The 27063-nt window shown below is 34.9% G+C and overlaps 1 protein-coding gene across 10 annotated transcripts in view; it reads left to right on the top strand.

Annotated features, from left to right (window-relative positions):
- The window catches only part of LOC136852537 (serine-rich adhesin for platelets-like), a 140863-nt gene that overhangs the window by 63525 nt on the left and 50275 nt on the right, over positions 1–27063 (top strand). For 5 of the 10 annotated variants that reach the window (XM_067127270.1, XM_067127272.1, XM_067127266.1 and 2 more), the window contains exon 2: positions 22091–22490. The exons of the other annotated variants lie outside the window; for them this stretch is intronic. In XM_067127270.1, the coding sequence (XP_066983371.1) occupies positions 22468–22490 (23 nt within the window). In that variant the 5' untranslated portion in view covers positions 22091–22467. The remainder of the gene's footprint in view (positions 1–22090; positions 22491–27063) is intronic. 10 annotated transcript variants of the gene reach the window in all.

The raw sequence follows: 27063 nt of genomic DNA, 5'->3' as shown, positions 1-27063 counted from the left end.
CCCCTTTATTTTTTTAATTATATGCCTTCTTTTTTTCTGGAGTCATATTCTCGACAACCTTACCCATACACAACGACTCCTACACACAATCTTTTTGCTTAGAATTGTATCTCCGATCTAATATAAAGTGCTCACGTCTGTGTACACACGAAATACTCATATTTTCCTAAAGTATCATGAGTGGTCCTACGCCTGCTTCACTTCCCTACGCTTACCATGTGTAGAATTCATCTCCAAGCAATTAACTGTTCATTAGAAAAAGTTCATAAAATTGGTCACTAACATCAACATGGACTCATAAAGTGCGATGAACAGAAAAGTAATAACCGACATGATCATTAGTGAGTTAATGACTGAATTACGCAGTTTTTGTCTGCTGTAAAAATAACTATCCCTACACAAATATGACCATCTTCCAAATCTTGATATATCAACGTAGATTTACTCAGAATTTCTAATCTCACATCAGTGTTTGTGTATATCATTGCTGATTGTGCTGTAAGGAGAGTGAGGAAATAACTGTAGAGATAAAAGTATAACACTCTACAATGATAGAACAGTATATCTTTAAAAGACAATGAAGATTTTATAAAAGAAAGAATGCTTAAAACATTACGCGCATCGTTCTCAATTATATTTTCCAGTTACTTGAAACGCTCAATATACATCTATACATACATCCCACCATACGTTAATCCAATGACACACATATATATATATAATATATATATATATATATATATATATATATATATATATATATATATATATATATATATATATATATATATAGAGAGAGAGAGAGAGAGAGAGAGAGAGAGAGAGAGAGAGAGAGAGAGAGAGATGGTGGTAAGAGAGCTGATCCGCAATACTCCTTACCCAGCTGGAAGTAATGGTTAGAATGTTTTTTTTTTTTTTTTTATCCAAATCTGGATTCAACAGATAAAAGTGGAAGCATCATTAAAAATGTCAGGAAATCGATAAGTTAAAAGAGTTCAGTGCGCGAGAGTTGTATTTAATCGTATACTAATTATATGGATTACGAAAAAGGCCTATGAATAAGGTGTTGAGGGCGATAACTGCAGATGGTACGATACCATCTGAAAGATAAGAGAAGCTGCATCCAGATCGAAGAGTTTTAAAAATGAGTGGCGAACTGTCAATACGAGTGTAAACATAAGTGAGTATATTTGGGTACATGGCAGCCAGAAAGATGGTGGAAAAACTAAAGTAATTAATTTCATTAACTGCAACTGAATATGTGAGAAGATAAATCACCCAATAGGTGAGGCAAGGATGATGGCAATAACTGCAAAAGGTTTGAAAGACAGGTGTGTCAATACCGGAAGAAGTTGGAATGAATGGACAGTCATGAGCCAACTCTCCTTAATGGAAACATGCAAACATATATTTACATATACATTTGGCTGGCACAGTATTTTCTTGTATTTTCTTCTAGCGCCAATGCAGATGAGTTATCTATAAAACACTGACAACACTTCCAATATCTCCAGCACTTCCGTGATTCAACAAGGCTGCAGTTTTGATAGTAAAAACTGCTACTGAAAATTTAGCAAAAATTTCCATGTCAGAACGTCTGGAGAAATCATTTACGAAATAAGATGCATTACCAGTAACAATGTTTTGTTTTGCTACCAACTCCTTGGTTACCACCACTTCGATCACATTAAAAGAATAACTAAACAGTATGAACCCATTACTGAAAGCTGCACGTGTGTAAGAAGCCAGTATTGGACATTCAGAAACCATAAGTGCATCCCATTTCCCATGATAATTAGGAAAATGAAATATGTATATCAGCAGCAAAGAAATTAATAAACCAAAACAGATTTCGATATAACTATTTAACAACAAAATCTGAGAGGCCGAGAACCTCACAACTCAATCATTTCAAATGGCCAATCTTCAAGTCACACAACTTTGTTCCTTTCCTCCGGGGGCATTTCTTTAAGCTGTGCTCTCAAACGATAACTAAATAGAAAAATAAAAAAAAATTATGAGGGAGGTATTTTCTTACTAGCTTCTCACCACGGAAGGGCTTCCCTTTGGCTTTCAGTTCTACTTGCACTATTCACAACTTTTTATTTTATTTTTTTTTGTCATTTCGTACTGGCTGTCAATATCTTGTTCATATAATACACAGGCACAAGATTTAAATAGGTAAGACTGTCTAAAGCATCGAATATTTATTAGCGGAGACGTTATGACTTTCACAAACCGAAGCGCCCGCTCGCAAACATGCATACATAATTATACCCTAAAATAGCAAAACAACTGTTTACCAACTTTTTAGAGGCAAAATCTAACACAAAACGTTGCTTTGAATGAAATCGGTGAAAATGAGATCATCACCGAAAATAATGTATGAAGTACGATTTATAAGTGTGCACACACATTATATATATATATATATATATATATATATATATATATATATATATATATATATATATATATATATATATATATATATATATATATATATATATTCTCACATCTGGACCGGATGACGGTCTTTCAAATGTTCCTTCCCAACCTTTTGCACACTTCCTGCTACCTTCTTTACTTCACCTACTCAATCATTTCTCTCATCCTAAAATGCCATGGCATTTGATTTGATTTGCTTTATGACTCGTAAAACTTGCGTCACAACACCTATGTTATTGATGCCGTAATAAAATTTAACAGGTAAATAAATAGATAAATATATAAATTTAAAAGGGGTTTCATATAGAAAATCTCTAAAAATATATTTAATCATATCTGTAAATTCATACACACTAATTATACATACTGAGTATTTGGTTTAAAATTTGTTGAGGCCCGCCTCTCTCATAAAGATACATGTAACTGCTCTATATGACAATCCTCACGGAGAATTATAGCTAGGATAAAGCGTCCTTCTCTGTCACGTCCCCAGGACAGGAACCTATGTCTCATATTCCCAAGACTGGGACATTCGACCAGCAAATGTCTCCCAGTCAAGGGCACACTAAGTCACTGCAGATTGGAGGATTTTCACTTGACATCAAGAACGCATGAGTGAGTCTTGTACGTCCAATTCTTAGCCTGCACAACATCGTTTCTAGTCTCCTTGGCGTATAGGGATATGACCAAGGAGATATTGATGACGTAATACTGCGTATTTTTTATTCGTTGCAATAATTTCCCATAAGGACTGCCAAACCTTTTGAATTTTCTGACCTACTAGCGGACAGAAACCCCGATATGGAATTAAGTATTTTCTGGGTTCTCGGGAGGTGACTGCTGACTTAACAAGTTGATCAGCTTGCTCATTCCCAACCACCCCAACATGGGAAGGCACCCATCAAAAATTTACTTCTTTACCTCTTCTTTTCACAAAGGCAGCCATTCCAGAAGGTTTAAAGAGTTAAAAGATTCCAAAGACTGAAAAACACTTCTCGTGTCATGACATATAGTAAAACTGTTTCCATTACTTTAAAGACTTTAAAACTGCATGCAGTTCTGCTGTTAAAACAGATGCCACAGATGACAATCTCCCGCCTTCTTTCTAAATCACTCAAAAGCCAATGCCAGCATCTGACTTTGAGCCATTCAGGAAAACTGCTACGGAGTTATTATGTTGCGAGGAACCATCTAAAAATATTGAACACATTGCCTCAGCAGACATTTCTGTCTTTGAGAGTTAAAATATTTACAGAATTTTACATCTGGTAGGTTACGGCAGGAGGAGGAGGAGGAGGAGGAGAGAATAACCAAATACCTAGCTGGTAAAATCTCTGTCTTAGGGATGTTTAATTCACGGGTTATAAGGTTATAAGTTTCACTCTCAGAGCAAATGGAGGGGGTTGCTTGGGATGAAATTTATTTCTCTTCCACACGTGACTGCGTGTTGATTATTTCTATCTTATTCACTCAGAAGGGATAATTCGAATGAAATGCTGCCAATTGGGTCACTGCTGAGTCGGAAAGTTGGGGAAAACTCGCTAGTATGCAAGCAGTTAGCTTACCCAGGTAATTCCTTGGGTGCAGTTGCTCTCAGGTTCAGACTTCTTTTAGACTTGCATGGCCTAGTGGGCAGCATCCTTGCCTTTCAATTGAAAGACCTGGGTTTGATCCTGATGTGAGTCAGAAATTTATAATATATATATATATATATATATATATATATATATATATATATATATATATATATATATATATATATATAGTTAAAAAGTTAAAGTTCTCCTGGGCCTCTGTAGGCTCATAGGGCAGGCAGGCTGATCTCCTGTTTCTTAGGCCAACAGCCAGTGGGGGGCAGGTCCCAATACCTGTGACATGTGGCCAGTGTGTTGCTAGGCCCACTGTTTAACTCCCCAGCGCAAGGGCTGGTACCTATTCTCCTACTGAACCTCTGGTTTTTCAGACCACTAGGCTTACAGGCTGCCAGGTTTTGCAGTGGCTCAATCTGAGCCATCAGTGAGCAGCGGGATTTGAACGCCGGCCCTCTCAACTGGTAGCCAAGATTCATACCAATGCGCAACCACAGAAGCATATATATATATATATATATATATATATATATATATATATATATATATATATATATATATATATATATATATATATATATATATATATATATATATATATATATATATATATATATATATATATATAATATATATATACATATATATACATATATATATATATATATATATATATATATATATATATATATATATATATATATATATATATATATATTATATATATATCATATATATATATATATATATATATATATATAATCAGTGAAAATGTTTACAGTTATATATACTGACTTGCACAGGAGTTCTGCATGCAAGTATACTCAAAGTTGACATCAGACAGGTACTATGTGGTAGTCACTTCTGAGCATTAGAAAAAGGATTCCACCATGGCATGATCAGTAATATTTAAATGAAGATTCACCGGTTTTCCTCTATCCCTCAGTACCGCTGGCATACTCATACATATTGTGAGAGTGACGTAACAAAAACATACCTTTTACAAAAGCCATGGGTTTGAAGTCTCTAAATTATAGTTTCACGAATAAACTGTAAAGTATTAAAATAAATGTTCTGTGCATCTTTTAAATACTCGGTTCTCATACTTTTGTTACTTTGTATCTTATGCATGACTACAGTCAACTATCTAGTAACTTCACATATTAATGTAAATTATCTTATATATAAGCACAAAATATTTAACTTTATCCATAAGGATCCAAGGGATGCTAATAAAATTCTGCATGAACTTAAATTTACAGTTTTACTAGTTTGAATATGACATGCTCTAGAGAATTCCGACATCCTAACCAGTTTAGCTCTTAAAAAGACGTGGCCTGCTGTTCAACACAGAGACCAGTCTCAATTGACAACCGGAAGACGTTTTACTAACTGAAGTCCATACGCCGATTATGACTAGAAAACTATCTTTGATGAATTTAAGAAATAGCCTGATTTACAATTAAAATTGTTACAACGAAGCTTATAAAAACACAGACTAAACATTTTCCTCTACCAGTGTGGAAAAGTTCTTTATGTATGATTATTACCATATCTGCAAATAACATAAGCCAGAGGTACTCCTAAATGGACACATTTTTCCCATACCAACATTAAAAGTCTGTGCTTAGAAAACTTATTACGAGTTACGAGTCTATATAAAGGCCATATAGTCATTTCTCTCACTTGAACATGTTCACTTAATATTAAAAGTAAATGAGGGGGCTTAACATATCTATACAAGTGAAACACGACTTTCCATAAAAATACTCTTAGGCTGAAAGGAGTAAGTACAGGAGCCTGAGTGACTGTCAAATACACCAAAAGGAAAAATGGGGTTTCTTCCAGTGTGACCAAAATCGTGCCGCCTACAAAAAAAGATAAGCCTCTTAAACTAAGTAGGTTGCAGTCTATACAGCCATGTGAAACAAGTTGTTTCCTTTTACAAGTTATTCTTTTTTCGCCTTATTTTAATTCTGTTTATTTATTCTTTGCTTTTGACCCTGTATAACGTTCCAGTTTAACAAGCGAATGAGTAACAGTAATATCCATAGTAATTAGCGACGATAATTAGGAGGAGTCCCCTAATAGTTGATTGTTGAAAGTTAGGCTTAGAGTGTTTAGTTTCTGTGATGTGAACGTCTCCTATTATAGTACTAATTCACGATAATCAAACTATCGTAAACCAGCAGCTCAATTATTTTTTTACTGACACTAATGAAAAATACTCACTCTATTGACGGTATTATCACTTGCAATAGCCTCCAAACAAACTAGTTCCACTTTGTACCTCCTCCGTCCTTATCTTTAGTTCTGGCACTTGAACAAGATTAGTGAGGATTAGTTACATACTTTTGTGGCTGATATTCATTTGCGGAAATTTTCTTCGCTTCTAATGACATAACATTCATAAGTCTTTCTGACAATATACAAATCTAAAGACGTTTTATTTTACTTTCCTATTCTACAAGTGCTTTCCTGTGTTTCACTAATGCCAAGTTCTCTACTTTTTTTCTTTTTTTGCTAATATCCACTCACCATAAAAAAATTGATGGGAACAAAGCTTTTCAGTCTGATATAACGCTCAAATTTACATTCATTCGAAATTTCATTCTCTCCATTTCCCATACATAATAGCTGCTACACCATCACCTATATTTCGGTCAAACTTCTCTTGATTCAACTCTATAAAATTTCACTTCGTTAAGAACTTAAAAACACACGCCTAGATTTCCACAGTCATCTCTCTGTATAATGCATTTTGTCAAAAGAAGTGAGCTTCATGGAGCAAGTCTGAAAGATTTCTCTGCAGTTCCTTACATATTTAGGTCTGAGTTATGGCCACTTGGTCTTAATTCTAAATAAGATTTACCTTTTCCACAATATTATTAAACCTTGCTGGGACAGTAGTGGCATGTTCAAAAATCCTGTTTGCACTGACATACTTTTGCACAGAGAACATAATCCATCAACTTTTCATCAAGTAATTTACACATTTAGAAATCTGTGTTTTTATAAACTAAAATTTCCAAAATACTAACACATACACGCATGTATAAAAAATCTTATACATAAATATGAATTTCTGTCGCCTATACACGCATCTTCAAATATTAGCCACAACTATCGTTTCATGTCGAATTCCCTTTACCCTGGGAATAACACGCACACGCACACACACACACACACACACACACACATATATATATATATATATATATATATATATATATATATATATATATATATATATATATGTATGTGTGTGTGTGTGTGTGTGTATATGTATATGTATATGTATAATATATGTATATGTATATGTATATGTATATGTATATATATGTAACGTATATATATGTGTGTGTGTGCGTGTGAGTGATATTCCCAAGGTAAAGCGTATTCGATATTAAACGATAGTTGTGGCTAATATTTGGAAATGCGTGTATAGGCGACAGAAATTCATATTTATGTATATAAGATTATGTGCACACGGGTGCGCGTTTGTTTACAAATTCACAATTTCTAGCGCGACTAAAAAAAGAATAAGATTCGAATGTAAAACGTTTTTATACTATAAACATATCAATGGGAAAGTAATACAAGTTTACCACTCTGCTTTGAAAAGTGCGTGTCTGATGGATATCCCCATAGAAAACCTACTTAAAAGTTGTAATAAAATTCTTTAAAACATTTATAGTAACCTTCATCAAATAAAAAAAGTGCCTGTCGCAACATGTACAAGTAATATTTTCAGCAATAAAAAAATAAATTTTTGCAACAATGGTATATACAGGCAAAATAACAGACACAAAATCCTAAATTATCAGAATGATTACTGACGGGTGTTCGTCATCCTCATAATAATAATAATAATAATAATAATAATAATAATAATAATAATAATAATAATAATAATAATAATAATAATAATAATAATAATAATAATAATATTGCGTAGCAAGACCCCGTTCAATATCAACGGTTGTTATTGCTCTAAAACTAATCCACGGATTGTGCTCACGAATAGGCTTTCCGGGCATTTTTTCCCTTCCATAAAGCGGTAAACAATTGAAAAGTAAATATTAAAAAAATATTCTCATAGAGCCTATTTATCATCATAACAAAATACTTTCAATGCCTAAACGCTGCTGCTGTTAATAATAATAATAATAATAATAATAATAATAATAATAATAATAATAATAATAATAATAATAATAATAATAATAGAATTATTATAATTACTACTACTACTAGTACTACATTAAAAATTCTTTAAAGTAATTTGTATATCTAATGGAACATTTAAAATTGACCAAAACCTTTTACTCGTATCATAATAAAAAATAAAGAGTTGAAATTTATAAAGGCGGGAGATCTCGATAACCAGATCAGTTACCACCTTCAGCAAGAAATACTCTGGTTGATGAATAGGAGTTGAGCAAGCTCTTGAAAGCTACCAGCTTCACTATTTTTAAATCTGACCTCTTTTGTGAGTCTGAATTAATTTCCCCGTTGGTAATAATAAAGACACAAGTACATTATAAGGAAGCAGAGCAGATGAGCACACAGAGGTAATTAAATGGGAGGTCTATTGAAGGTAAATGGGAATTCTATAGAGTGCAGTTTTAGGGCTATGACACAACAAAGTATTGTGTAGGGGTATAAATCAAGAATAATTGCCAAAGAGAAAGAGAAAGAGAAAGAGAAGGAAAAACAGGAGCTCATGAAATGTCTGTGGTGAAACTGAGGGCTCTTTAGGATATTTATTAATGATGACGATGCTAGAGGTGCTGCAACAGCAGGGCTCAAAATATCTGGAAATTTGAATGTGTGAAGGACAGGAAATGACTGGCAATGTGTACGGTAACGCCATGTTGATAATAAGCATCCTATGCAGATATATAAAGTAGGTGTCAAAGAATTCTGCACAAAGTTCATCCCAAACCTCCCAGTGCAAAGGTGAATGTTCAGTGATGGTATAATTTTCCTCTGAACTCACTCACTATAAATAGTTTATTCGTGAAAACAACTCTGCATAATAACTTCAGTTTTTCTCCTCTCGATCTTGCCGCTGAATAACTTCGCAATATCAATATCAATATGACATGACTTTGTGCTGTAATGCAACAGGGTCGGGATATTTCCACCAGATGATTATTATTTAGACTAAATAACCCCCCAAAAAATCTATAGGAAATTAAGTTATTAATTTGGAAAATATATTATAATATGAGAATCGTCGAATGTTCTTCAAATATACCATTCCTCTGCTCTGAAATGCAGTCTCGGTGACATTAATCTTTTCATTCATGGCCACAGACTGTCGAAGAGATATGCCTGTTTAAGGGGAACACAATACACGAAGAATGACCTTGCCACTTTACATTACTTGTGCAAACTACGAACATGCAACTGCCATCTACACTGCCTGGACAGACATACAGAGAGAGAGAGAGAGAGAGAGAGAGAGAGAGAGAGAGAGAGAGAGAGAGAGAGAGAGAGAGAGAGAGAGAGAGAGAGAGAGGGAAATTTTATTTGAAGTGATGATACATAAATTTAGCCATAGATAAGAAAGCGTACGTTAGGGGCTGCATGTTATAATGTGAAGCACATTAGAGCTCTCTTTTACAAACAAATCTAAAAGACACAATTTATATTTACATATTATATATATACAGATATATATATGTGTGTGTGTGTGTGTGTGTGTGTGTGTGTGTGTGTGTGTGTGTGTGTGTGTGTGTACGCGCAAGCATGCTGGCTAGTGTGGAGTACATGGCCAACAAAGACAGAAGAAAAAAAGGAGCGCGAGATCTTGTGTCTCTATTCTACTATTACAAAGACGGCTTGGTTTTACAAACATCTAAGATTAGAACTAAAAGGAGGTTATATAATCATTTTAAACAAAGCCCATTACTCTTGGGGTAGGTCTTCAGGTGAAGAACAGCTAACCAAGATGATCTCGCGTAACTGGATAAAACAAGGAGGGGCAAGAATACTCTCACGAATTACAGATATTTTTCCTTTTTTATTCTCTTTCAAACATCTTGGGCAGAATGGGGTACGGAGTGTATAGACCTGGCCTCCAATTAATGGTACTTTCCCTTGTTAGCTATACTGAGTCGATAAGGTTTCGGAAAATATCTTCACATATTGTAGTACTGTGAGACCAATCAATTCGTCATTTTCTCACTTAGGTGTAAAAATAAAAGATGAAGGAATTATAAGACAAACCTTACAAGTGAGATTTGTTTGGATGAGGGAGAGGCTTTGAACGAACAGGTGAGAGAAACAATAATTCCACTGTAAGGATTCGAGGGGCATAACTTTACCCGGTTTACCAGGGAATGTACAACAAATGACACGGGAATTTTTTTTTTTTTTTGGGGAGGGGGTAAGAACACTGTGGGTTTAAACAAAGAATAAGGGTTACAGATCAAGCATTCATCCAATATCATGGAAAAAGCTGGGGAAAATACTGGTTAAAAGTTGTATGTGGTTTATAATAAAATACACCCACATGAAATGGGGAGATGAACTACGGCATAAAAGCTAAGTTCTGGAGCGAATCAAACTTTTAACGATGGAAGGAAAGCCGTTATTTAAACAACATGGAAGAGTGACCAGTTTGGTGCTGAAGTGAGTCTGAAACAAGATGTGCTATAATTACATGACTCTTGAATAGTCTTAAGATAATGAGTCATGAATGAAGGGTGGAACGGTTTTTGTTAGCAGATGATACACTACTGATCGAGTATAGTGATGGTAACAGGGAGATGGCAAATGATGGTGTAGGAATGTAGGAACAGTTGTTGTTTAATAAGCATCTGGGAGTAAGTTCAACGGATGATGATAAGATGAGAGTAGAAGGAAGTCACAAGTTAGATGAACAAAGGTTACAGTGTCTATGGAAGTCATGGTTGCATGTATAAAGGGATTGTTAGACCAAATCTCCTCTGGAAGTGAGGTGTCAATGTTGAATGAAATAGAAAGAAAGATTGAAGCTGTGGAGGGGAACTGCTCGCACTGTATAAGCAGTGTAAGAATTGAAATTATCAGAAATGTGGAGAGTCGGATTAGCAAAAGGGTTGGCATAGGTGGAACGATGGATCAGTGGTTTAAGATGGTTTGGTAACAAGGAAAGAATGAATGGTGAAAAAGACTGGTTCTCAGAAGTTACAAGTTACTAGAAAGTGCTAATTTGATAGGACAGGAAATGAATTTGAGGAAGGGCCTTAATATCCAAAAAGCTTGAAAGTGTATGCAAAATTAAAGTGAATGGTGCAGGTATTCAGGATCTATACACACGTAGGTGAAAATTTTCTGCAAAGGGAGTTCATCCACAATTCAACAGCTACAGATGAGGCAATAACTAGTTTATTACTTTTTCGCTGGAGCCACCCCTTGATGGGGGAAGTTTGCCTCATGTTTTTACACACACACAATATATATACAGTATATACATATATATATATATATATATATATATATATATATATATATATATATATATATATATATATATTATATTCAGTTGTATGTATTTGCATACTTCTTCGCAATTATTATAAATAAACTTTATATACAAACGCACTGCACAGGAGCGTACATAAAACATTTCCTCATCTCACATCCATCAACAAACACTGGTAGGCGAAACTAGAAACCACTGTTACATCGAAGTTCGTCCAACCCATAATACTCATTCAATCTTTCGATCGACCACAAACACAACATCGATATCCTATAATGATATCTAATACGTAATGCCTCAATAGGTTTCTTATGAGATGACGTTAGCAACCTTGAGCATAGACTGAAAACTCAAGAGTTCACGTTGTATTCAATCGTTGCAGAGCCAGAAGACAGTAAATGGTAGTTTCCATTAGAAAAAGTACATATACTCTCATAAACAAATAGTTATTTATTTACATAAATATTATGTAAATAACTGCGGTATTCCCACACCATACCACAATTATTTATCCTTGATTCAGAGCTCGAAACTACTGTAAAACTTTTATTACCACGATTATCCTTCTCCTTATACATAAGAAACGTACGACCGTTATAATATCAAAACAAATACCATTAAACTCCAGGACAAAACACTTATGTCATCATTTTAGGTTCACATTCTAAAATCTCACCCCAGTTTCGTATATACCATCACATACAGTATATTCCTGCTTTGGAATATACTGCTTATTATTATTAGTGTTTGCTTGAGAAGCAAACACTAATAAATATACTTATACCCAAGACTCATCTGCCTTGGCCAGTGTTCGAACCTGGATACCAACTGCTAATCAGATTTTGTACTTAGAATAGATATCAACCCATCTCCACCAAGACAGCTGATTGGCAAGTTTGTAAAACTCTGGTAATTATGAATATTTGTCACATATATACGCAGTTTCTTTTACATTCATCAATATTAAACAACAAATATTAGTTCACATCGAATCCACTGCACTTGGAAATGACTTTCCCCAAAAAGAATTATTGTTGATAAGTGCATCTGTCCGGGCCAGGATCCAAGCCTGTCCCTTTCATTTAGAAACAATGATGGTCGACTTCGGCCATTCAGCTATCAAGAGGTATAAGGTGATATCAACTGTGCTGTACACATTCCTATCGAATTCCGGTGCTGTACTTGGAGCCGATATCAACCCACCTCCATCGCGACACCTGATTGGTACATTTGTAACAATAGCTAATTATGAATTTCTGTCACTCAGATAAGCCTTTTTTATATATCTGCAGATATCAGACTACAAATATCATTTGTTACAAACTTGCCAATTAGCTATCATGGGGGGAGCAGGTTGATACAGATTTCAAGTTCAGAACCAGAACTTGACAAAACACGAACAGCAGAGTCGATACAAACGTACTGATAGCCGAATGGTTAAAGTCGACTGTCTATCACTGTACCTGAACTGAGGGTACCCAGGTACGAATCCTGGCCTGGGGCAGATGCGCTTATCAATTACAATTCCCCTTTGAATTCTTTTAAAGTGAATTCGATAATAAATAACGTTTATTCTCTTATTATTTGTGAATGAAAAAAAAATTCCACGCCTGTGTGACAAAAATTCATTAGTTTTATCATGGTGGAGATGGATTGTTATTGTTTCTAAGTACAGAACCTGCATTCGACAGAAATATGCGCAGCAGAGTCGACATCTTTTTTATATCTCTTGATACCAGATGTTCAAACGTGACTGATTATGATACCAGACTGTTTAAGCGTGACTGATTATCACAGTAACGAAGCTAAAAGTCACGGTTCGATATTTTTTATTTAATTTTTGCGATTGTGAAAAAAGTCGTTTGTGTTACATAAAATCAAGAATAATATATCTATCTATCTATCTATCTATATATATATATATATATATATATATATATATATAATGTACATGCAAAACGTGCATCTTGCAGATATGTCAAGTTTCAAGATTTGCTCTGGAGTTCTCAGAGGTATGAATGCCTTGTTTCATGGCAGTATGGATGAAAACTGGTGTTGTCTATGAATGACCATCTCAAATAAGTCACCTTTCTGGTCAATGCAGAGCTCTGCACACCGTATTTTAAAACAGTATCAGGTAAAACAATAACCTCAAAACAAAAATCCAAAGTCAAACTGTAACTTACTCTCTGGGACAATTTTTAATTGAGCTCTTACGTCAAAAAATATTTTATTTTATCCCTTTCTTCCCTGGTTACTTGCTCAGAATAAAACAATAATCTCTAAAAGATCACACCACTTCTAGTCAAAATGGCTGAAAAACTCCCCAGGACTCAGAGACCATAATTATACTGATACGAAGACTTCAAAATTGTAATCTTTCAGAAAGCAATACTTCACCTCAATTGATATTTATTTATTTCCAACCCTTTACCACAGGAGCTCTCCATGGAACATTTAGATTTGTATTCTTTTTTCTATAACTTTTTATACTTGAGTACCCAAACCCATCAGATTCCCAAGGCAAGTAACACGCTAGTTGTGCCAGAATACAAAACTTAATGTCTGTAATTGTACATAAAGAAAAGCAACTCGAAATCTACTGGCACAGTACTTACTTCAATATGAAAGTGATAACCAAAAAATAAACTCCATTCAAAGGTACGGTGACATGCAAAACTGAAACGGTTTTAAGAGCAAAACTTGAAATGCCTCATCAAACCTGCTTCGTGTGCAGCAGCAACTAATAAGAAACAGAATAATGATGGTCAATTTTATATGCAAAACTTTAATGTAAATAAACTTGTTCTTATAATGCGACTGTACAACAGACTTATGCATAACTTTATATATAACGATCAGTTTTTCACAAGCTGTAATCATATAACTTTACTACAAAGACAAACATTAATTATAATAGAACCGTGTGTTACAAATTAAAATTGCTTTTCATGCTGAAGATGTATACATGTGTCCATCTATTACTTTGAGAAACATTTCTCATTTCCCTAAATTTATCTTCAGGGTTGATATTTTGACGGAAAAGGCAAAAACTGCTACTCTGCTGCTGAATTTATTTACCCTTGTACCAATGGCTGTTTCAGCCCTAACCCATCGGGGCTATACTAAATACAATCCAATATATAGGAGATTGGTAAAAAAAAAAATTCAGGATTTATAACAGGAGTAAAAATTCAAGTTAACAAATAATATCACAAATCTGAAAACACGAAAATTAATAAGCATCACAGGAGACAGATATAAAAGGTTTTTGATGAGGCTCTGCAAGACCAGCGCCTTTGGTTTTAATGAGTCTTGAAGGCTTGAAGCCTGATGGACGGGAAAACATAAGCAGAGGACACCTGATTATTCAAAACAGGCTGCTGGGTGTGATGCTCAATTCTTCATCATCACCAGAAGCCCATAACCAGCTTCCTAAAAATCGTCAGTATCTCTAATAAGATATCCCAAAGGAGGTCTTTTTGCCACGTAGATTTACCAGGCGTGATGTATGGCCCCATTATTGCAATGAGCTTATAGTGGCCTCTTGAGAGTTGTTGTCATGTGGTTGACTGAGCTTAAACGGCTTACAGGCCTAACTTGAACATTTAAACTCGTAAATCATTATGGTTCTAGACTCCCTGAGTACCCTTGGGGTACTCTTCATCACCAAGGGCATTTAATAAATTCGGTGGCTGAAGACTCTCAAGAGACTTTCCCATAAGGTGCTTTTAAAGTCTAACAGTTTGCAAGTTTAAATGTTTAGAAAAAACATGAAAGCCTCTTGATATAAGCTATAACCGGCACAAGACAACCCTGAGAGGCGATTACAAGCCCATCACAATAATAAGACCATATATCAACATTGTAATAAATAAATAACAAAAATCCTCCTCTGAAGAAACTTCACTGAGATACTAAGCTAGTAAACCAAGAGGATAACTATGGGTGGCTGGTGTTTGTGGTTGCAAAAAGCGTCTTAATACAGCTGTACTCAGCTTCGTGTTCTCCCTTCCTGCAGACGTTACTTCATTCCTTAAAGCCAAAGGAGTTGGTCAAGAAGGAAAATCTCCCAGATCTGTCTCCAGTGATGTTTTTTTATTAATTTTCTTTCTCCGACTTGGGAATTTTAATTTCTCAAACTCCTTTTCCTAATATTTAATCATTTTTACTGCATTCACTCATATACTGGAGCACAGTTCCATCGTAAATTTAGTATTGCCTGATGACAGCCATAAGTCAAAGAATTAAAGATCTGTAGGCGCAGAATAAATAAATGACACAACATAGTAGTTTTTCTGTCTTTTCTTTCATAACTCAAAACTAGAAAACAAGAATAGGCTTCACCCCAACCAACGAACAACTCGAATGAAGAGCCTGTCCCCTGAAGATAAAAAGGATAGTTATCCGTTCTCTACTCTGGAATGGCAAAACTACATCTAAACTAACTGAAATAATCACTACGACAGCAAACAAAAATGAATACCAGACTGAATTAAAGTACTTCTGTAACTGCCCTGGCTTTCTAAACTTTGCCAATACCAGTGAAAAGCAACTGCAATGATAAAAGAAAAAATATCATATTCGTACCCCTCCGTGTATCCATGACCAACGGCTGTAAAATGTCCGAGCTTTAAAAAAGGACCCTTAATGTCGTGTATCATTACAGTTCACTGCCAGTCAAGCGAATCCTTTGAAATATTAATCAATATACATATAACATTTTTTTCCATGGACATATATTAAGATATGAAAATTTTGATGTTACATGCAAACTGCATAAACTTTCCAACGTAACTACATAGAAAACAGCAGGATGAAAGTCTCAAAGGCTTAAAAATATCCACATATTAAATAAATTAAATACCGAATAATGAAAAAAAACTAAAAGGATAACTCGTCCCTGATCACGAGTGTATACGCCTTTTACCCCTACGTATTATTAGATATCATACGTAAATACCCTTTATTGAGTTCACTGAAGCGGATAATTCTTATGTAGGAATTGCCAATGATCAAAACAACCATTGCAAATTAGCCTCAGCCTATAAAAATCTCAATAAGTTTATATTAAAAAGAGAGTAAATTTAGACACTCAAAAAGTCTGACCTTTTCATTTACTATAATAATTCACTAACGTTACTTATGAATCTACTAATATCGGATCGGCATTTTATGACAAGTTCCGGCGCCGAACAAGACTATCAACAGGAGAGAACTATTTCAAGAGGACACTTTAATATTTCTTTCATATCTTCAACATGCTTCACGTGATATTCAATGCGTTCTCACTTCATCACTGATTCCATTCTGCAGGGGATGACAGTCACTTACAGACATTAATAAAAGGCTTTCTTTAAAGCACAATTAACTCATATTACCTAACATTTAGAAAAAACAACCACTAAAGCTACGGAAAATGTGAAACCCAACTCACAACGTTAATAATTGCTTTAAGCACGGGGAAAAAACGTGTACATTTACTTTCTTGCGAGCGCATACATGCATTTACATACATACATAAGCACCCACACACACACGTATACATATGTATACACATAAACGTATATGTATTTACATACAGGATAGGAGAGAGGTCGTGGTGCAGTGTGGGTAGTAGGGTTCGATATGCTACTGATGGACTACTGAATGAAACAGTGAGTGAAATGGAATTTTTACTGCACAGGGGTTCATCCACTTTCAAGTATTATGAAATATAAATACAACAGCAATTTGTTTTTCTCTCAGAAGCACACTTTAAGGGGGATGATAAAACCTCGTGTGTGTCATATGTATGTATGTGTATATATACATACATATATATAATGTATGTATATGTGTGTGTTATGGATCCTGACTGGTTTCACCTTTTTTTTTTAGTAGGAATATGCAATTTACCTGCTGGGGTGACAGTACAAGTGACATAGTCAATGGGGTGACAGTACAAGTGACATAGTCAATGGGGTGACAGTACAAGTGACATAGTCAATGGGGTGACAGTACACGTGAGACAGTCAATGGGGTGACAGTACAAGTGACATAGTTAATGGGGTGACAGTACAAGTGACATAGTCAATGGGGTGACAGTACAAGTGAGACAGTCAATGGGGTGACAGTACAAGCGACATAGTCAATGGGGTGACAGTACAAGTGACAGTCAATGGGGTGACGGTACAAGTGACACAGTTAATGGGGTGACAGTACAAGTGACATAGTCAATGGGGTGACAGTACAAGTGAGACAGTCAATGGGGTGACAGTACAAGTGAGACAGTCAATGGGGTGACAGTACAAGTGACATAGTCAATGGGGTGACAGTGCAAGTGACACAGTCAATCTGACAAAAACAATAACAAGTCTGCATAAAGAGGGGTAGCCCTAACCTAATTTATGGCCGGGTGTGAATATTCATTAACATACCTTGTTCTGTGTGCACCTGGATCTCACAACCATGCTTATTCTTACTGCCATTGTGGTCAGCCTAACAACATTCCTTATAATCTAAACATTTTACATATTTCTTTTGAAGTAACATGATTTATATTATACAGGTTGATAGCCATATTCTTTCCACAACTTTCTTTTACAAAACTGAGGTCTGGTAATACTTTCCGACAAAATAAAAATTGCACTGTTATTCGGGTGATAAGTTTATACATTATTATGCGGTTCTATTCATTTTCCCCATTGGTTTCCGAATTCAACAAGATGGATATTGTCACATTACTTAGTTGGAATTTAGGATACGCATCCTTTTAAATTGTCGAGAGTTCTTTTTCTGTAGCATTATTGTTCTTTTAACTCTATACAAATGGAGAATACCTTCAAAGTATTGTTGCACTGCAGTACAAGCAGATTTTACGTGCTAAATGTTCCTGCTATAATCACAAAAGAATTTTTAGCTTCTCTTAGTGTAACGTCTAATACAGTACAAAGATACTTTGATTTCTTGACTGTATTCCTCTTTTCTTGTATTATGTCTTCATAATATACAGGCTTTATACACGTACTGTTCTTTAAAAAAAATCAATTTATTGCTGTGACCAGAATAAAAATGTACAAAAGCAGAAATATTGGTTAGTTTTCTTCATATAATAAATGAAAAACCATTATCACCAATCCAAACCCTTTATTAAAAACCCTTAATCAAATTACCTTCAATAATGCATTAACTTTGCTGTTGTGATTACAATTTACAATGTCTATGGTAATCTCATTTTATTTTTGTACATCACCTGAAAGATCAAATACAATGACGAAAGCTAACAAATATGATATATTAATCTTACATATAAGCGATTATGTAGAAATAATTAACAAACCTTCGTGATGAATATATACAAATAGAATTAAATATAAATCCCACGGTGTGAACTGCAATTTTAACAAAATGGTTAACTAAACAGAAATCAAAATTTTATTATTTTATAGAAACGTTTCATTTTTACGCTATACGCTTGGACTTACAAAAACATAAAAATTTACAACAAATTTTTCCCGCTACGCCTATAATTCAGTTTTACCCTGCTTTATATAATTTATCAAAAGGATGATGATATTCTCAACTTATTGGTTGCTACGATTTCGGATCCTAATACAAAAATAATAGTCTTAATTAAACAATGTATAGATTAACACTGATTACGTCTGGCGAGTTAAGGTGTCTCATTATTCCCTAAATTGCCTTTTGATGGTTTTTTACAATTTCGACCTTGGTCATAAAAAGTCTGAGCACCTGTAGTTACTTGACAGCTTACACTGCTTTTATATTATATATATATATATATATATATATATATATATATATATATATATATATATATATATATATATATATATATATATAATTTTTATACATATACATATATTCATATATACATAGTGTACACTGTATTTACGTATACACATACATATATACAAAAACATTCAAATTTCAACTTCTTTTAAGACCTGTGTGAGTGCACTGCTATTGCCTTGGCCTGTCATTTGAAAGACTAGGGTTCAGTCCCGATGTGAGTCAGAAATTTACTTCTGTGAATATGTTCTCACATGTCCGTTATTTCTATGTACTTGTGTGTGTATGTATATGTATATGCATATGCATATGTATATGTATATATATATATATATATATATATATATATATATATATATATATATATATATATATATATATATATACACATACATATAATCAATACAATGAATGAGCAGCAAAGCCCAAGCACTTTGCAATTCGGTGACAATCACTTTACTCAAAGTTGCACAGACACAACCATTCTCTTTCCCTGAACTCCAAAGGAGTTAAAACAAGACTACCATTAGCCTTAAGGGAGCATCTCAACCCACCAAGGGGTCGACAAAACTTCAGAACTTCCTAGTCCCTATGTAGGCTATGTGTTTGCTGTTGGAAATTTCCAGCCTCAGTTGTTTCACAACCATCTACTAGGCACTTCTCTGCCTTGAGACACAGTGCATTAGAATCCTAATCCACTGGAACTTTCTAGGGCAGCAGTGGCGAGGCAGTAACACTTACTACCACCATATTACAATATATATCAATCTACTGACATGTGCAAGTGTATCAGGTGGCCAATTTTGTGGAAGTTTAACTGCATAAGAAATTCATCCATGATTCAGCATTTGAGGAATGAATAACTCAGTGTTTATACTTTCAATCCCTAGTAACATGGCTTCAGAAGTTGCTATCCTTCCAATTCCCAAACAGTGTTCTTGGATGACATTAATAACCCCATGCACAATTACACCCAGGCTGTGACCGAACACGGTCAACTGACCATGTGGTAAATAATTCGTTAGGTTAATATACATGTATGTATATATATGTGTGTGTATATATATAAATGTGTCCGTGTTTTTTTATACGTTGTAAAAAGTTTCCAGGGAAACATTTGAAAATATATTAAACTTCTAACTCGAATCTTAAACATCATCATACCGTACAGTTACATTTTCACGTATGAAATTCTTTACGTCCAAGTTATTAAATAAAAACATATTAAAAGCAGTGAGAATTTCCAAAAGGAACATTAAATTATCTATGCTTCACAAGATTACAAAATACGTGAAGTAAAATCTAAAAATCACAGCAGCCACGAGGGGATCTTAGTAACAAATAATACTGAAAAATGAGTCCTTTTCAGGTAACAGCATGACTACAGTAGAGTTGAATCTGAAGTTCAACGTGAATTAAATTGTTAATGACCACCATAAAACATAAATTTAGCAGTATTTTGTTACTGCAAAAAGAAGGTATGTCGCACAGTGTGTGCAGAATCAGTCCTTCCGAAATCTATTTAAGAGTGAATGAATTATGAAATTTAAACTGCAACGCCAAATACTGGTCAGTTTGACCCATTCTGTGCTTAAGATAAGTGAAAGAGGGTGTCAGAATAGCTGGACACTATGAAGAGATCCAGAAAATAAAGAGGTACAAAGATCTAAAGGTGAAACTGGGAGAAACCAGATGCACTACAAATTAATCGTTAGAAAGGCTGGACAGCAAGATGGAAGAAATGAAGCGCGAAGCGGGAAACAAGGTAAAGTAAAAGGTCAAAAAGTGGGAGCACCCAAGGGTCGAAGGTACCTTGGAAGCACTTTACTAATGCCTGTAGGGGGTGCGTTCACGGCATTGCCCCACTAAAGAGCGAAATGTGGTACGCTCCATTCAAATCCGATGATTGATGAATCCTTCTTCATGAAATGTTTGCAGATTTCACAAGCAAACTTTGAACCGGCGTTCCCCAACATATAGAACAACAGCGCGTGATACTTATAGAAAATAAAAAGATAACAGCAAGTCTCTGAGTATCTCTGCCCTAAAAGAATCTAAGTTCACATTGTACCCTTAGGTAGTATTTGAACCACACATTTACCTCCGGATCGATTTCCTTCAAGGTTCTAAGTTTCTCATTATGATGAACTTATTCTTATCAATTTACGAAATGGAAAAATTGAGGCAAACAAAATTTATGAGAAATGAACACTCACGCATACATGCAGATGAAGTAATGCCTAACGTAATTAAACAAGCGTACACAGCACTTCTCTTTACTAATAATACAACGCATGTAAAACTCTTTGTTTCCGGCCAGATTCATAAGAAATGCCAACAAGTCATTTCCTCGGGTGACAACCAAAGCCAAGGACAAAGAATGGGGACGGAAATTATGGACGACACCTTAGTACTTCAACTAGGGTATTTTTTGTTTAGCATTTACTAGTCTTCCCGTATCTACTGTGAAGTTCGGAGTTCCTTGGATCTGTACAACAATGACCGTGGCTGTAAAATAATGGCTACTTGTGGTCACCGCTATGAAAAGGTATCCAATATTTACAAGAAATGACATGTTATAGCACAGGGTAATTCATGTTCATTATATCCCCTCATACAATAACAAAAAGGTAAGACTTCTAAACTCTTCTATCTTACTGATAAAGACGGGTAAGTATTTGTCTTTATCCCTCCTGCTGATAAGAAATGATAGCATTTATGTTGCTTGAGGAGTCATGTAAAAGCCAATCATAGCTAATAAAACGGTTTTCACTCTTTTCAGTTAAACATGTATATATAACATTTCTGTAACATATATGAAAATCTCGACCATTTTTAAATCGCCTCGACAAGAAAAGACCATAACGACTATACGTGAATTGCACTTGAAACACTGTGGAATATCACTAATAGAAACCGAATATAACGAAAAAAAAAAATGTTGACTGCGAAAAAATATTCAACCACATTTGATTTGTGCCGTCGACGGAAAAACACAGACAACTGCGCCTCATAGGAAACTAATATTGTGATGTGACCTACCGATAAATATTGGCAACTCACAAGTAGAAAGAACGCAGGATATTTCAGAATCATCCAAGGCAAAATTAAAGGATGGGCTGCAATACAAAGTGAAGGAAAACAGGCCACACATCGGAAATGAAGACTAAGAAACTTGACACGTAAGTTTTAGCCATAAGAGATATTGAGAATCTAGGTTTGAACTTTTTAGGTGTTCAAGATATTATAACTAATATTGTTCTTTCAGTATTTTCAGGATTATCAAGATATGATGAATATTATTATGTTATTACTGTTAGCGTTATGACCATGTAAGAAAGATAATTTTATAGCAGTACAGCGCGTCCGTCTTCTTTCTAATTTGATCAGGCAAAAGATTGCAGATTCATTCAAACAAGCTTTCAACCACAGAGAATCATACACACCTTTAGTTACGATTTGACATAGGATTCAAATACACATCTATGCTACAATTTTTGCAAACCATTTTTGTGAAGGCTTTTCAGTGCAGTAAGACACGATGGAAATTCTTTTGTTTGCACTAACTTGCAAGGCACCGGTCTAATTTGTTTCTACTGTTGACAAAATTGAAACGAGCAATTCATCATTCTAAACAGCGACTCTCTTTAACACTCAAATCATTCTAAATCATCTAAACAACATTCGTAGTCTCTCTGCGCCGAACTCTCATTAATGAACCCTCTTGTGATTAATAGGATATTTTATGGTAAGATATCCATGAAAACTAAAATAAATTTTTTTCTCGGGATCCATGAAAACTAAAATAAAATTTTTTCACCCTGAGAAATTCAGTGATGGGTATGTATGATGAAACTCATATATTCTTGACTCAAAGCTGGGCTCGAGTTTGTATGTAACTTGTCTCATCCTCACTCTTACACGGTTCTCTCTGGCCCAGAGAAGAAAAAGATTCGCCTTCAATAAAAAAAAAAGTTAAGTATACCTTAGTTTAACCAGACCACTGAGTTGATTAACAGCTCTCCTAGGGCTGGCCCGAAGGATTAGATTTATTTTACGTGGCTAAGAACCAATTGGTTACCTAGCAACTGGACCTACAGCTTATTGTGGAATCCGAACCACATTATAGTGAGAAATGAACTTCTATCACCGGAAATAGATTCCCCTTATTCTTCATTGGCCGGTCGGAGATTCGAACTCGCGGCCAGCAGAGTGCTAGCTGAGAACGGAAGCCACTCTCACAACGGATCGACTTCAATAGCATGAGCGAACAGTGTGTACGTAGAATGAGTATTCACAATGCTAATCTCTTCGGTGAAGGTAAATGCGAGTTGCTCGAAGACAAAAGTAATAGAGCAGATGTTGCAAAGTATTACCTAGTTATCATCCTCCTAGAAAATTTGAATCTGAGTATGATCGTTAGGAATACGTATATCAGAGGGTCAACAAAGTTGGCTGAAATATCAAAAACGGTCCAGGAGGGGAGACTACGATGCTACGGACACCTCTTGTGAAGGGAGGAAGACCATATTGGAAGGCATGCTATGGAGATGGAAGTGCAGGGTAGAAGACAAGGAAGAACAAGAAAAATGGAGAGACTGTGTGTTGAGGGAGGACTTGAGAGAGTAGGGACTTGACGAAGCAGAAGCTCGCCACGGCGACTCCGTATAGAAATGGGACTAAGCTGTGGTGATGATCGTTGTATCCTGCTGGATTCTGATAAAGAAAAATTCGTCGTCAAATCTGTTAGATAAGAATGGATAAGCTGAACGTCCCTTAATGTCGTCCAATTATTCTTCAACATTATCATACAATGCCACCCTGATAACGAGGCTAGAGTACAATTATTTTTGATATCCCAAATTTTAATTAAAAAATTATATAAAACAGTGCTTAGCATTGACAGTAATACATGAAAACCCAAAACAAAGATGAACAATTCCGAAAAAATATCAATATCCTATGACCCAGACTTCTACTTGAGAGGACGATCAACTTATGGATCTGACATAACTATAGGGCCCAAAAACAAATTAAGGCAAAGAACCACTCTGTCTTTTCGTTATTTTTTTTTTTTTTTTTAACCTTCTCTTGTATATTTACTCGACTTCTTTGTGCATTAGGTCACTCATATAGTGACTAAACTGTTTCCTGCGCAAGTGATTTTCTCCCTTCAATCCCGAATGTCATCATATAGCTACTTCACTCCCCAATGTCATCATATAGCTTGAACTACAGTACTACTCTACAAAGTTTATTCTTACGTCATCATATTTCCGCAGGAGCTGAAGTCTCCCGTTTCCTCACGATGTTTCAAAGGAATTCATGTATACAGCCAAATGTCACGCGATTGAACTTTTAAAAGAGCTGCACGAAGTCTCGCAGACTAGAAAACCAGACATTGGATGACGATGAAATTGATTTAGCTATACGTTACTTTAGTCGGTTTCATCTCATCTGTCAACTCACGGGTGAAGATGTGGCACCTGAGCATTTGTAACTCGTGACTGGCTTTTTGCAATAGATATTAAACATTTTTCAGTAACATATTTGACTGTTTATGTATACAAGAACCCTAACACCACTTTACATAAATCATGAATATTACGATTTTTATCTACAGTATATCTATAAAAGCACAAGAAAAAAGAGCTTGTATCACACAGTCTATTTATATCAAACTAAAACGAACGGTGGCCTCTTAATATGCTTTTTATCACTGGTATAGCTCTGACTACACATAGACCTGTCCTTACAAAGGGTTCAGATCACAAGATTTCCTTATCAATCAAACTTTACGTGCAATTTCATTGCATGAATCTGCAAATAACTTTATTACGATACCAAATGTGTGTCCACGTCTATAAACTGGAAAAATAACCTTTAATGATGTTGAAAAACAGAACACGCGAACAGACCTATGACATATATTCGCCCGATATTTTATTTTACTGCCCTTCCTTTAAGCACAATCTCATTTGATATCAATAAAATTTACGCTCTTATTGTACCCTTTATTTACTTATTCTATCTAAGTATCGTTCCAATGCCTTTAAAAAAATGTGGAGGCTAACCTTTAACACACACACATACACACACACACACACACACACGCACACACACACACACACATATATATATATATATATATATATATATATATATATATATATATATATATATATATATATGTATGTATGTATGTCATCAACACACAAAGGATGATGGGGAGCTCAATGATGTTTCAAACTTCTACTCGATAACTTATTTGACAAAATACACCTAAAATTGCCCAACCACTTTAGTATTATAACGATTTGAATGCTACAAAAAAACAATTATATAAATATGCAAAGTATTCTGAAGAAAAAACTGCAATACCATTGCCATGCACTTGCTAGAATTTCCCGCCTTCCAGCCAATATTGCATGTTGTTTCGAATATTAGCCTACTTCATGTACTTTAAATGCAAGAAACTGGTGAAATACTTTTTATTCACCCACGCATAGCCAGATGTCTTTTTATTAACCTACCACGAGATAATACACAATTATCGAAAGGCCATCGTTCGTTTGTGTTTGGTATGTGTAGACTATCTGACAGAAGTTTGTCTTTCATGTGCTTGTATTTTCATACTATCCGCATGATTATGATCTAAATAAAGCTGAGGGTTCTTCACTATATATATATATATATATATATATATATATATATATATATATATATATATATATATATATATATATATATATATATATATATATATATATATATATATATATATATATAATATAAATATATATATATATATATATATATATATATATATATATATATATTACTAGAGATATTTTTATTATAGTAAGCCATCGATATCCGAAACACTGATTTCAGCCAATTGAGAACTAGCTATGCGATTGCCACATTTACCAAAAACCTACATTTGTGACTGGACAGATGGAATGAAATAGACTACTGTAAATCTGCCCAGTGATGGCAATGGTGCAGTTCTTACATCTCCGTCGATTAGAACTTTACAACAATCTTTATCAGAATTATTTTTTAAAAAGGACCAAAAAATATAATGACAAATTCAGAAAACACAACAGCTATCTGCCAGGGAGAACTTGGTCACTGATTACAAAAAAGAAGAATATTTCTACTTGTTCAACAAATAAACCAAAGTAATTATCCGTTAGCTATGATAGCTATAATAAGACACGATACACCAGCCCAATGAAGTTTTTCAACGCCGTGTGTTATTATGCCAAAGAACAACAATGCTTCAGGTCGAAATATTTTCATGAAGACAAAGGTCCAGCACATATGTGCACTGTAAACGTAGGAATTTGTGCACATGCTCGCAGCATACGACCTCTTGCAGTGTTTAGCAATCTCGCAGGTGGATGGAATGTGACCTGGACATCTGATAATTCAGCACTACTCGTAGTCACCTTTGGATTTCTGTATGTCAGCAACACGTGTTTCGGGGCGGATCTTTCCATCTCTGTTTTGGATAGAAGCTTCTATAACTTTAATCCGGTTATGAATCCAAATTATGGAAGTGTCTGGAGGTGGCGTTCGTTCGTTCGTTCGTGTGTACCTAGTGAAGGGTTTTGTAGGGCAAGTGTTGAGAGTTTTGTGAAATATATTACTTTGCTGTGTGAGAAGCGGTGGTAGACAGACATTGGAAATTCCAGGTTCTGATTCCTTGCTGAAAGGATGTTTCGAAGGGGGTGAAAACCATAGTCAGTC

Source organism: Macrobrachium rosenbergii, chromosome 25 (genome assembly GCF_040412425.1).
Source record: "Macrobrachium rosenbergii isolate ZJJX-2024 chromosome 25, ASM4041242v1, whole genome shotgun sequence".
In the NCBI taxonomy this organism is placed as follows: Eukaryota; Metazoa; Arthropoda; class Malacostraca; order Decapoda; family Palaemonidae; genus Macrobrachium; species Macrobrachium rosenbergii.
The sequence above is the reverse complement of the archived record's forward strand: the minus strand, read 5'-3'. Positions and strand labels throughout refer to the sequence as shown.